The sequence below is a fragment of the Lagenorhynchus albirostris genome, chromosome 3 (genome assembly GCF_949774975.1).
Source record: "Lagenorhynchus albirostris chromosome 3, mLagAlb1.1, whole genome shotgun sequence".
NCBI lineage: Eukaryota > Metazoa > Chordata > Mammalia > Artiodactyla > Delphinidae > Lagenorhynchus > Lagenorhynchus albirostris.
In genome coordinates, this window is record NC_083097.1 from 57,024,147 (window position 1) to 57,038,944 (window position 14,798).

At 34.4% G+C, this 14,798-nt stretch overlaps 1 protein-coding gene across 1 annotated transcript in view; it reads left to right on the forward strand.

Annotated features, from left to right (window-relative positions):
* FCHO2 (FCH and mu domain containing endocytic adaptor 2) overlaps positions 1-14,798 on the forward strand; it is a gene marked incomplete at its 5' end in the record, with an annotated part of 117,340 nt that overhangs the window by 76,419 nt on the left and 26,123 nt on the right. The window contains 4 exon segments of the mRNA XM_060146315.1: positions 1,904-1,946; positions 4,151-4,245; positions 10,013-10,116; positions 12,859-12,985. Coding sequence (XP_060002298.1) covers positions 1,904-1,946; positions 4,151-4,245; positions 10,013-10,116; positions 12,859-12,985 — 369 coding nt within the window.

Here is a 14,798-nt window from a genome sequence, read left to right on the forward strand (position 1 = left end):
TAGAAATGGTTTTTTTTCATCATGAGCCATAACGACAGACTAGAAGGATACTTGTTTTGCAACAGAAGACAACTTATCTATACTATTTCTTTTAGTTTTGAGATATGCTTTAAACTTGAATACGTGGCTACAACGTTTTTCAGAAATCAACAAAGCCAAAGAGCAGCTTCTGATTAAGCACGTAAAACTGTTTAATTAGCATAACTCATCCTCATGAGCCAGAAGGCACTTATTTTTTTTTTAATATTTATTTATTTATTTGGCTGCGCCAGGTCTTAGTTGCGGCATGCGGGGTCTTCGTTGTGTCGTGCGGGATCTTTAGTTGTGGCATACAAACCCTTAGTTGTGGCATGTGGGATATAGTTCCCTGACCAGGGATTGAACCTGGGCCCCCTGCATTGGGAGCACAGAGTCTTAGTCACTGGACCACCAGGGAAGTCCCCAGAAAGATGAGTTTTAACTTGATCTATTTTTAAGTCGTATCACAATTGCAACTTCTAGTATAAGATTTTTAGTACAGTAACTCAAATTATACTAAAAATGTTTTTGGTGTGTTAACACCATTTGCAGAATCATGTATTAAACATAACAAGAGTTGTGGGGAAAATAGAGTTGAGGCAGCCCACACAAAAGCTATGCAATTTTGTGAACACAGTGCTTAATAAAAACCATGACATCAATTGTAATTAAAAATTCTAGCACAATTAAAAAGACCTGTTAAATTCATAATAAATACCAAACTAAAAGTAGGCTTTTACTTTCAAAACATAAATGGTAAGTAGCTTGATGATAAGGGAATGTGAGGAAAATGAGTGTAAAAGGGGGCTACTGAGTTATCAAGATGAGGGCAAAATGCAAAAAGATGACAAACACCACAGTAAGCACCATGAGGCAAAACAAACAGCTGAAATGAGCCAAATGGGAGAATGTGATGTGAATGGGCATTATGTACACTGTTGTATTCCTCATAGTTCGCTGTAATTACCCATGTTGATGTATTTTGCATTCATCAGCTATTGCTTGGTGATGCAAAACATTAAGGTGCAATGAAAATTGCTTACTAACCAGCAGGACTTTTGTATTACTGATGCTGTTCCTCCATGTACCAATTGCTTATGAAATGATTCATGTTATAAATGCAGAAGGTAGCAAAATAGACTACCTTATAAAGAGACCTTTGTTGTTATAAAAATTTTATTTTTCAAAATAGAGTGTCCTTCAAGAATTAATAACTACTTTTGGTCAATAAAATAATCATTAATAATATCATCAGAACTTGAAAAATGCTTTCATGATTCATCAGTTAAAATTCTTGAGTTATTACATACATTATTTAAATACATAAGTATTTAAACATTTGTTCTGATTTTTAAAGTTGTAGCCCTGTTTTTTTTAATGAACAGCAGTTTAATGAATAGTTGACTATTCATTAGTTTAGTTGACTTAAGTTGTTTCTTATCAAAGATATTAGAAGAAATGAATATTTAACAGAAATTCAGCTATTTTTTTTTTATTTTTTTTTTTGCGGTATGCGGGCTTCTCACTGTTGTGGCCTCTCCCGTGGCGGAGCACAGGCTCCGGACGCGCAGGCTCACGGCCATGGCTCACGGGCCCAGCCGCTCCACGGCATGTGGGATCCTCCCGGACCGGGGCACGAACCCGTGTCCCCTGCATCGGCAGGATGACTCTCAACCACTGTGCCACCAGGGAAGCCCTATTTTTATATTTTTAAGCATGGTAGAAGACTTGTTAAAGGCTTATTTTCCTTTTCTTCATAATTGTTTGTATATGTTATTAATGCTAGAATTTAAAAATTGATGTATGTGTAGTAGTTCTCCTTACATTAAAATGTTTTATTACTCAGATTATTAATTTTTTCATAATATTTCAACTTTTTAATTAGGTGAAGAGTTAACAAAATCAAAGCCATCTGCTGCATCCAATGAGTAAGTTCCACGTTAAAAATTTTTTTTAAATAGACTTTATTTTTTAGGGAAATTTAAGTTCACAGCAAAACTGAGTGGAAGGTATGGAGATTTTTACATATACATTTAGCCTCTACATATGCCAAACCTTCCCCACTATCAGAATCCCCCACCAGAGTAGCACATTTGCTACACTGACACATCATTGTCACCCAAAGTCCATGTTTTACATTAGGATTAACCCTTGGTGTTGTATATCCTGTGAGTTTTGACAAACGGATATTGATATGTGTCCACCATTATAGTATCATACAGAATAATTTCACTGCCCTAAAAATCCTGTGTCCTCCACCTATTTATTATTCCCTCCCCACTACATTTAAATTTTAAGTATCCTTCGTTGTATTATCTCTGTAGTTTTAATTACAGTACACTGTTTTTAATCATCCTGTTTCCTAAGCTGTGAAACATCATATAGAGTTTTTAGAAGTTTTAAATTATTTTCTCATTTGACAGCATTTCTTTCTATGATAATTTGTAAAAAATCCATTCAGCTGTATTTGGCCTTGGTGTCCTCACTGCTTCTAAATAAATGATAGTATCCCAAATTCATGTCTATATTTCAACTAGTTATTCACATGGAAATTCTCTCACTGTTTTCCTTCAATTTTGTCTGTGACCTTGTAAAATAGACTGTATACTTTATGAACCTTTTCAACTTAATTGAAAAAGGAGAGGTCTAGAAGACATGTTGTCAGTTCTTCTTAAAAAGAGAAAAATATTTTAAGCCAGTGTTTGCATGGGTCCTTTTTCACTTCTGTATTTATTAACAAGAATACTTTATTTTAATGTTTTTTGTATGAGTAAAAGTAGCCTTAACTAAATGACTAGTTTAAAATGGAAACTTTGAAAGCTAAGCACTAATCGAGCAGAGTGGAGGTATTCATTTGATTTATCATTTTTAAAGATAAGTTTAGTGTTTTAAGACTTTGTTTTTAGGAATCATTTATACAGTTGTGATTCTATACTTTATCGTAAGTGTGCTTCCATGTGGGTGCATGTTGAGATACTAGATATGTGCTTATAGGTAATTGTAATATTTTCATTATAGTGGGCCTGTTTTCTAGGATTTCTAAAAAATATTTTAAATAATGGTAGTTTGATACATTAGATTATTTTTAAATGGGAATTTTCTTTTTTTATACCATAAATATATACAATTTTTATTTGTCAATAAAGTTGGGGCAGTTAACTTGAAAAAAAGACGGGGTGGCAAAGGTCAGGTCCTCAAGATCCTAGAGACTAAGCATCCTAAAAGGGTATATGACTAAGATGGAAAAGAGAAACATTTATGTTTGCATTAAAGAGCCAAGAGTTGAATCCTGAGAGTAACTAGTTTGAAGGATTCCAAGAGGTCAGTGGAAGAAAATCTTTGGTTATGCAGCACATTGAGTTTTTTGAAATGAGAATGTTCATGCTCTTGATTTTGTCCATAGTCTTGGTAACCTCTCATAAAGAGACATGTATGACCCATACATTTTGCGAGCCAACCTTAGTAGCCCACGTAGTGGGTTACCTAGGGAGAATTCCTCCTAGGCATGATCTACTGCAGTGATCAGATCTTTGAAGTTTGTATAGAGTCGTTTATATACATGGAGCTTAAGCCACCATCCTGTACTTAAAAAGTACTTTGAAAAAAATCCTTTACCCTTTTTCTTCATCTTTGATAATAAGTATGGCCTTATAAAAATTCTATCTGATTTCATATCACTTCAGAAATTATCTGTCCAAGACTGGGCTCCAGATGTGAATTAGCACATCTGATAGTGCCACAGAATTAATTAGCTGTGTGTCCTTAGGCAGCTCATATAGACTCTCCATGCTGCTTTTCATTTGTAAAACTGAAATTATTTCTATTCTGACAGCCCCTACGTTTATTAGAATATAACTAGGTTTAATCAGTGGGGATTAATCTACTCTCCTTTGCGAACTTAATGTTATTGTGGGTTCTGCTTATAGCAGTTAACAAATATCAGTTTATTAAACCTGCTAATTAAGTTCTTCACATATTCAATCATATGTGAAGCACAATGTCCAACTCTTTTTTTTTTCCAACTCTTTAATCATATATATTGAGCTTTCTATGAGATAAAGATAAGTTACTATATTTTATACTAATAAAATACTCATTTGCTAAAATCCTTATTTTTAAAATGTTATGGTAGGAAAGGGACCAGTGATTTACTTGCTTGGGACCCCCTGTTTGGACCATCTCTTGATTCATCTTCTTCAACTTCACTAACTTCATCATCATCATCAGGTAAACATATATATATATATATATTTTTTTTTTTTTTTTTGGTAACTGTAAAGGAATGCAGTAGTTACTCTTTTCTAATTGATTTATCCATTACTTGTATGTTGTACTTAATGATCAAAAATTTAACTTGTCCTCTGATCATATTTTCATATAAAAGTGATTTTATACTGATTTTGTTAACTTACTTTAAAGACCATATGGCTTTAACAATAAAAATTCATCAAACACCAACTTTTTTTCCCTTAATATATTTATTTCTAGGCATCATTCCTATATCAATGCCCAAATAATAATTTTTATTATTCAACTTCATAGATGTGCGTTAATACAACCAGTCCATTCTTGATGGACATTCAGTTGCATCTAGTTTTTAGTATTATGGACATCCATAGATACAGCAGATTTTGTGGACATCTCATATCCTTATAATAATTTATTAATACAAGATTTATGAGTCACAAGATATGCCCATTGTTACTTTTTGCCAAACTGCTTTCCAGAAAGGCTTTAGCACTTCCCAACATGAAATAACTTTATGAATGTGTTTTAGTTGTTCTTTTGGCAAGAATATATTAAATTTTTATTTTCTTCACAATATGAAATCCCACTAGTCAACCATCAAAGCATGTTTAATAAAACTGCTTGTTCAAAAAACGAAAATAAAATCACTTTAAGTTGATCTTAGCCGCCTTGGGGATTTCAGAAATGCCGTGCAGTACTTGGGGTTAAGGGAATGCTTGAATGTTGGGGAGAGAACTTGAATTGAGTTCTTGCTGTGTCTTTGCTGGGATATATGCACGTTCTGTTTGATTTCATCTCATTAACTGCTGCATGAAGTCCTTTTTATTGTCCCTGTTTTATGAATAGAAAAAGTAAAGCTGAGAGAGATCAGGAACTTCTCTAACACCACATAACTAGGAAATGAAGCATAGATTCAAACCTGGATCTTACTAATTCCAAAATCTTTGTTCAATTCGTCATACTCTGGCAGATTAACAAAAAAAATAAGCCATGTTGAAACATTTTACTGTTAATAATAAAATAAACACTAGTATTTAAAATTGGACTGTTTAGAAACTAATGTTTTAAAAAGAAATTATAAGTGGATTTTAGACAACCTTAACCTGAAACAATTGGGAGTTTTGAACAGCAAGAAGCAGTCATTAGGTAATTGCACATATTCTGAAGTGGCATTATAGCCTTTCTCAATTGGCATTTGTTTACTATTTAGTTTTAGGAAACTAATCTTACTAATAGATTTTATAAGTAAAATAATTGTATAGGAAAAACTGAAGTTGTATTAAGGTCTCTTTTTTTGTTTAGTAAAAATGTTAGAATACTGTTTTGTTCTGTTTTTAGAATGGAGAAGGTCCTAATTTTAATTTTGATAATTAAATTGGTTTTATTGAATTGGTTTTATTAATCTTTAGTAAAAATTTTCACTTTGTTATCACAGAAGTTTTAGTTATATAGAAATTTCTTCATAACTCCACCCTTTGTTTCTATTTTCTTTAGCACAATCTCCTTTTCAAAAAAGTGCTCTCTTTCCTCTTGCTACCTATCTAAAGAATGTTTTGCCCATATCACTTTCAACTTCAGGTAAAAAAATGATAGTTTCATTTAGTTGTCATTTGATGTTTAGTAGGTAGGGAATGATAAAACTTTCTCTTTTTTTTTTGCTTATTTTAAAATTTATTTTGCTATGCCTTTTAAAAACTTCCTATTAAGTCTAAAAATGTCAGATTATTTTGCCCTTCAAAGAATGTTAGTGATGTTGAAAAGAGACATTCTGCTGTGTGGTAATTATTATTAAGTCTTCACTTGGACAGAATATATTTATTGATAAAACTGATGAATACATTATGATGATTCTCCTGTTTTGTAAGACTGGCCCTAAGTGAAATTGTGAAATAGGCATTTTGTCTTAAATTTTCTTCCACTGCTTTTTACAGTGCATGTCTCCCTTAACATCGTCTACACTGGTACCATTTTCACATTTTAGAAATGGCCAGGTTGTCAGATTATTCCCTGCTCTCCTTTGTCCCTTTCAGAATCTTAATTCATTAATCACTCCATCTCAGCTAAACCAGTCTAAGAAAATAATTCCTATCAGTTAGTAACTAATATGTTAAACCTTTCAGTGTTGTTATATGTTTAAGAAGCATGCTTAAAGTTTGGTACAGAAGTATTTTCAGTTGCTTCTTAAAATAAACATATATGTACAATTTACATATACATAAATTATATGTGATAAAGTATATGTATATAAAATTTAATATAAATAGCTCATATCTTCCTTCCCTTTGATAAGTGCTAGTATAGACCATTTCTTCTCTACCCATGGGTTAATTGAGCACTTGTGCTCTGTAAAACCCCTGTAAAATTATCTTTTGAAAAATATTAGGCTGGTTTTTTATATTAACTCCAACACTGATTTAGCTGTCTTACTTCCTATGACATTTTTAAGTTTTATCACTAGTCAGGCACTTTGTTAAGGAACACATGTACCCAGCAGCATCACTTTGACACCTTGTCAAACCTCTTTAGACTTTTACTGACTGTTAGCATTACCTTTTGCTCCTCTGAAAATCAGGAATAATTCTGGCCTTATATATTTTTGGGCCTTAAATTTTACTCATACATATTTTAAGTTTCTTATTTTCATAATTATTTTCCTCAGTTAATATAAAGTTTGAGCTCATGCTCTTGTTCCATGTATTATTAAATTTTTCTAGTTTTGAGTAATTGAAATAATATTAACCTGAAATAAGAACTATTTGGCTCTGCAGATTTATATTTTAGTTTTAGAATTTTCCTGTTGCTTCTAGTTTTCAGTTTCTTTATTCTTCTTCCGCTGACCTTAGTGAACAGAATAGGAACTCTGCTTTTCTCTCCCAAACTGATTTGTCTGGGGGTGTGATAATTGGTTCTTTACTTGAAACCAGGTCAGATTTTAGGTCTAGAAAACCCATTACCAGACTTTTCCACCAACCCTCTCTGCTATCCTGCTGTAACGACACCACCAGCGAGCACAATAAGTGTCCTTTTGCTTCATGGTTGCAGAGTCAGTGGATTTCCCTTACTGATGAACTTGTTAAAATTACTGACTCCAGTGGAGCTCAGAAGGCATTCCAGAGATTGCATTGTAAAGCTGAAAATACCTTTGGGTTCCCTGGTGCTTTGGATGAGAGATTTTTCCAACAGCTGCATCTCTGAGGATCAGCGTGACCTTTGCCATAATATTAAATGTTTTGAAAAGCTACTGACAGAAGAAGCTAGCAATGCTGCTCGTTTTTCTTCTGCATCATCATCATTGCTTCTGTATCCTAGATTAGTCTGTGCCTTTATTCAGATGAAGGGTGGTATGGGAAACATGCTTTATCTGTTCCCCTTAGGTAGTGTCAGAGAGCAGATGTAGGTTAGCTCTTTTTTTTTTTTTTTTTTGCAGTACGTGGGCCTCTCACTGTTGTGGCCTCTCCCGTTGCGGAGCACAGGCTCCGGATGCGCAGGCTCAGCGGCCATGGCTCACGGGCCTAGCCGCTCTGCGGCATGTGGGATCTTCCCGGACCGGGGCACGAACCTGTGTCCCCTGCATCAGCAGGCGGACTCCCAACCACTGTGCCACCAGGGGAGCCCGGTTAGCTCTTTTTGCCTGTGTTTTATACTTTACCAGTCACTTCATGTTCTTGAAATACTGCATCTAGTGGACATTTATTTGAAGTGAGCACCACCACCACCACAAAACACAATTAAGATACTTAAACCTGTGAACAGTTGTAGTCATCTCCTTCAGAAGCTTCTAGAAGCAGTATCTAATTGGCGTGTGGAGATGGATTTGTTTATAATTTATAAATTTATTACTATAATTAATAGATTCATTTATAAACAGTGATATTAATGAGCATTTTTATTACTTTTTCTCAAAAAGCAAATTCTGATTATTTGTAGAAGGTGAACTTAACAGTTCTACCAGGCTTGGATTGAGTCAATCTAAATGCCATTTGGACAGGCCACTTGATTAGTAATGAAGCTTCAGGTGTAAACGTCTCTACCATGTTAAGCCCCCTCAGAAGCTTGAAATAACTTGAGTATTGGTCAGTGCTGGTTTCATTGATAATGAACTATCGTTAAAGTAAATATGTCATAGCACAGGGAAGTGTAACAGTCTTCAGGTTAGTGCGCATTTCTTCCAATGTACAGCTTAAAATAGGGGCGCAGCATGAAAGAACTGGTGCTGACTGGAAGAAGGCAGCAGGCTTAGAATCTAAACTTGATTTCTTACCAGGTTTTTACTGTTTTCTTCAAGCAACCTGAATGGTGCTTGCATCTTCTATCTCTTCATATGATCTGCTTTCTAGATGATTCCATACCCCCATGCATTTGCTTTCACTCCAGTGTGACTACCTTTTACTTTAGGTCTCTTGCTACCACCTCCGTGCTCCTTCCTTTCACTCCTCCATTGCTGGCCAAGGGTCCTCAGCTTTACTGTTTGTTTCCCCATGTACATACTTAGGCCCATTCTTATATTTTTAACTTTGCACATCTGTAAACTTATAGAACTTACTGAAACATATTTCTTCACACCCATATTATATTCTTCAATCTGAATTATAGACTTATCTTTTAGAATGGACCAAAAGAATTTGAGGATCATTTTAATTAATTTAAAGGTCATTTAAATGTATTTGCTTCTACACTCTTGCTTTGATTATGTTAATACATGTGTGACTTTTGATGATATACACTTGAATTTCACTGATTAATTTCTACCATGCTGAGGTTTTTTTTTTTGGCTGCGTTGGTTATTTGTTGCTGTGTGTGGGCTTTCTCTAGTTGTGGCAGGCGGGGGCTACTCTTCGTTGCAGCGCGTGGGCTTCTCATTGTGGTGGCTTCTCTTGTTGCGGAGCATGGGCCCTAGGCGCGTGGGCTTCAGTAGTTGTGGCACGCGGGCTCAGTAGTTGTGGCTCGCAGACTTTGTTGCACCGTGGCATGTGGGCTCTTCCTGGACCAGGGCTTGAACCCGTGTCCCCTGTATTGGCAGGCGGATTCCTAACCACTGCACCACCAGGGAAGTCCCTGGAGAGTTATTTTTAATTAGGAATACTGAGGTTAGTATTTCTGGTTTTAAAATTGCAACATTTGCAAATAGTGTTGAAAAACATTGAACACTAAATTTATGTAGGATTTATGAAGTCAATATATGATTTTCTATATTTACCAAAAATTAATTATAGTGATTTGTGGAAATTTTTTTTGTAAACTATAAAGATATGTTTGATTGTCACTAAAAAATGGCACAGTGTGTTTCAACTTAACAGTGAGATTACAAGTTTAATTAAGGTAAATGTTTTTATTTAGAGTTCATGTTATTATTTTGAAGATGTTGCTTCAAAGGCTTGGTCTTGCAAATAACTGTAAAGTAGAAGTATTGCCAGTAAACTAAAGACCTTAGGCCCTAAACTGGTTTTCACCAGCTTACTTATTAGATTTAATTTTTATATGTATAAATAATTGAAACAGGAATACAATTTATGTCAGTTTTATTGAAAAGTTAATTTTTTTTTCAGGAATATTATTGGTAGCTTCGAAAAAAGCATGCTTGATACATTCCTAGCATTTCACAAATAGCTATAATTACATTTTAAAGAAAAAGAACTTCTGAAAAATTAGCTTTGAATCCTAATAGTTTCTCTGTAATAGAATGTTTTTATCTAGGGATTGGTACATACTAATGATTTTCTTCAAATTCTCTTTTTCCACCCACCAGCCAGGCCCACAACTCCTCTTTCTGTAGGTACCATTGTCCCACCTCCAAGGCCTGCTTCCAGACCAAAGCTTACTTCAGGAAAACTCAGTGGGATTAATGAAATAGTATGTACTCAGGTGTTTTTTTTAAATTATAACTGTTTTGATTTAATATGCAAATGATATTTCTCTGTATGTCCCTTTACTGCTAAATGCTTGGAATTTTCTACTCAAGTCTTCAAAGTACAGAAAAGTTTTCCCTGCTGATACTTCCTTCACTTCCCCATATTATCTCAGTGATCATACCTGTGGAGCAAGACCGTTGTTCAGGAGGAAAGAGATTTCAAATCTGAGAAAGTTAGCACATTATAAAAATACAATTCAGTACCCATTGTTTCATAATTAAGAAGCAATTTTCATATAATTTTGCTTAAAGTCAAATATTAAGGAAAAAATGGTGGCCTGTTCTTAGACCTAGAAGTATACTGCCAGGGGAGTCCTGGTGGGCATCTAGTCCAGCTTGCTTTATTTTATACATAAGCAGTCTGGAGTTCACATCACTTAATTGACTTGTAAAAGTACACATTGCTTAAAAAAAGAAAAAGGCATTGGTCTTCGAAAGTTGTCAGATAACGAAAGAAAATATATGGGTTCTGTTGAGAGTCAGGCTCTCCCAAACCAGTCTTCTTTCCTTCAGTCTGTTCTGGTTTACTTTCATCTTTCACTTGCCAGTTTAATTGCCAGAATTAAATTTCTAAATGTCAAGCTTAATCTTTTTCTCCTGATATACATCTACAGTGGTACACCTATAATCCACGTGGTTGAATATTTTAGCTGAATCTACAAGACTCTTCATAAAGTTGACTCAGCAACCTGCATTACCATACTAACTGTCCAGTTTTCTCCTCTTTGCAACCTAGGTTCCAGCCACTTGAAACTTTCCACTGTTCCCCAGACACATCATGCTCTTTTACATATCCATGTCTCTATTGTACTCCCTCTTGTCTGAAATACCCCTCAGTTTTCTATGTAGGAAACTGCTCACTTTAAGACCCTGCTACATATCACCACCTAGGTGAAGCCCTCTTTGATGGTTACTCCTCCTCTCCACCCCACAGTGGACTTAATCATCCTCTGTCATTCTCTTCCTTATATCCATACACTTGCTCGTGTTTCTTTTAGTGCATCAATCACATTGTATATAAAGTTGACCCACAGTCAGTTCTCCGTATCTATGGGTTCCACATCCACAGATTAAAAATATTGGGGGGGCATCCAGAAAGTTCCAAAAAGAAAACTTGAATTTGCCACACACTAGCAACTGTTTACATAGTATTTGCATTGCATGTACAACTTTTTACATAGAATTTACATTGTATTAGGTATTGTAAGTAATCTAGAGATGATTTAAAGTGTAAGGGATGACTATACTGTTTTTGTGTGTGCTTTCTTCACTGGACTATGCTTTAGCCAATGTCATATCCTTAATACTTTGCTAATGCCTAATAGTTTACATAATGCCTGTCACCTCATGTCCTGTACCACCTCCATCTGTATATTTCCACAGCCACATTTTACACCTTGCTGTGTTTTTTCAACCTGCTGTCCGTAATAATGAGTCATCCAAAAGCCATTCTCTGGAACTAATACTTTAAAAATAATTAATTGGGGGCACAAGGGTTTACTAAATGTAAAATATTTTGGGCAGTATAATCTAATTTTTATAAGAGTGTATATCTATAAATTTATATTCATGCGAGTAGAGTTGAATAATTTTAGTGTATGAATGCTTATAGGGTTTTGTTGGTTGTTTCTCGCCTTCTGTTTTTCATGTTCCTCAAATAGATGGGGACAGAAACAGTGTCTAATTCACTGCTTTGTATCTAGTACCCAAGACCTGACACACAGTATAGGCACTAAATAAATACTGCATTTACTTATAACTTTTATAAGCAGGAAAAGGTTGTCTTTAATTAAGCTCAATATTCCATATTTTAAAAATGAAACACCTCAGGAAGTGTTGCTAATGTATTATTGGAACAATTAGGAATTTGGAAGGAAAAAAAACATTCACCAAAGTAAAAGATAAATGAATTGGAATCATATTTTTCATATTTGTTTTTACTTTTAACCAGAAAAGTGGGAAGACAGTAGAATTAAGATTTTCTCAAACCTCTGAATGGGGTAAACTTTCTCAATGAGGAAGCATTACAATGAATTATAAGGAAAATGTGCACAGATTTGTAAATGCCAAAAGTAAAGCAATATTTAGGAAGAAAATATTTGCATCAAATAAAGAAAAGCGTTAGTGAAAGCTCAGATAATACTAAGACCTCCCCAAACTAAATCAGGCAAAGCTAACAGACAACTCATAAAAGAGAAATGCCAATTTTATTTTTATCTACGGAATTAGCTAAAAGGTTTTAAATTTTATTATTTTTCCTTCTTCTAAGGCTCATCTGTTCATTGCTGGCAAGAGTGCAGAGAAATATTCTCATATATTTACAGGCAGTAGGGTAAAGTGAGTTACCCAAATGGGAAGCAGTTTGGCACTATGTATGAAAAGCCTTCATAATGTTTAACAGTTTAACTTCTGAGAATCTATCTTGAGCATACTTTTTGAAATACGGAAAAAAGAAAAAGTTTTATATACAAAGATTCTCTTGACGGCATTATTTTAAAATAGCCTTTTCAGCTTTTAATATATTCTTGAAAATGATTTGACCTAGGCATCTCTAACTGTGAGTTTTAAGAAACACAATAAATTTGGTTTAGTATTTTAAAATTAATATTCCTGATACCTAAAAATCTTTTCTGATAACTGGGGAATTGTTTTAGCATTTTGGTAAATGACATTTTGTTTTTAAGCCCAGGCCATTCAGCCCACCTATAACTTCCAATACCAGCCCACCTCCTGCTGCTCCGTTAGCCCGGGCAGAAAGTTCTTCCTCTATCTCATCTTCTGCGTCACTAAGTGCTGCCAATACTCCAGTAGGTAAGTGGTTATCATAAATTACATGCAAAATTTAACATCCAAAATATGATCAGGCTGAGGGTAGTGAAGAATTAAGCATTAGACATTTTGGTTTTCTGGAAACACACCTGGCATTATCAAACTAGCCACATTTTCCTTTTCTCTTTCACATTTTATATTATCTGAATAGAGAATTTTAACCATGATTAGCACTGTTAAGAATGCATCAAATTTATAAACTACTGACCAGTATAAATAGTTGAAGGCAGAATATGATGCAGTACTATCTACTGTGAATTGGTACTTACATTCCTAAGAAAATTTGTTTTAAAAGCAACTGATTCAGTGAAAGGAAGGGGTTTTGTGCTTGCAGTGTGGTCCTGGGACCTGCAGCATCTGTCTGTATCACCTGGAACTTACTAGAAATGCAGACCTTTTAAATCAGAAACTCTGGAGTGGGGCTAGCAATCTTTGAACAGGCTTTCTAGGCAATTCTGATGCATGTTGAGTTTAAGAATCCCAGCCCTAATTAAGCTGATTTAATTATACTTAATTTGATTTGTCAAAACTCACGCAGGAGAAATGGGCCTTCTGTATGTAGCCATTGTAAAAATGGCATGAGTGGTATAGGCTAAAATGAGATAAATGATTTTATTTCTAAATGTCTGAACATGATGTTACCATCTTATTTTATATACTTTTGTGAACATACTGTTTTTCCCATCTTCTGACTTTATGTAAACAATATATTCAATAAGTCTTTTTGTTTGCTGTAACAAGCACCTTATTCTTACATTTTGTTTGTATATGTGGTTTTGTTACCTTTTTTGTTTCCACAGAATCTGTATTTTAATCATAAAGAACATAGATGGGTCCTGTTAGAAATCAGGCACGTCCTGGTAACCAGAATTGCTTTAGTCGTTTCCCATTATCTCCAGATTATTCAGAACGTTTTCTATTTGTGATGGAAACTTTAATTTTGATTAAGTTGGTACATATTTGTTTGTAGTTTGGGCCAGTGCTGGCAATAGGAGAACGACAAGTAGGTGACGGTGATGATACAGGCAGGCAGGATGTGATGTAATGTGGATTTTATAGGACAAAGTTTCTTTAAATCTTCCTAAAAATTTCTTTCTTTATTGTGATGTTTATTCAGCTCCCTGTTTAGATTTAAGTTTTTGATTCTTCTTGTTCTTGAAAGTATTTTCTTTTCCTGCAATATTTTGTTTTATTTAAATATGATAGAAGATGATAATTTGATTGGGACACTCTCTGAAATTGAAAAGCACTGTGAGACTTCACAAGGTATTGTATTGAAAGCAGATGTATGTGTTAACTAATGACCCTAAAGTGTATCTAAAATACTCTGTTATCTAATTTTTCCTTTTCCAGCAATTTATGGTGTCTCAGAAATCAAGAATAACTCTAAGGTTTAACTATCTCAATTTTGTACTAATTATGTCCAGTTTCTATACAGGATCCATTGATAGCAGTGGATAAATTATAAAAACATACATTATTTTTGCATTATCTTCCATCTCCCTCCTGCTCTTCTCTCCTTAACATTAAGAAATATCAACAGATCTTACCTCTAAAGCTATTAGAAGCAGAGAAAAAGTGATTAGGAAAGAACCAGAAAGAATATGTCAGTTAAAAAAAAGAAACTATAATATAAAAACCACAAAGCAAAGGCTATCAATCATACGAAAACCATTCATACAGTGAGCTGAAGTTAGTTAGAAGCAAAGAGGTAGGAAATAGTTGGGGGTGAGTCCCTGTTTTTTACTCCGGAGCTGAAAGGAATTCCACAAAAATATGCACTGATTGTTACAAA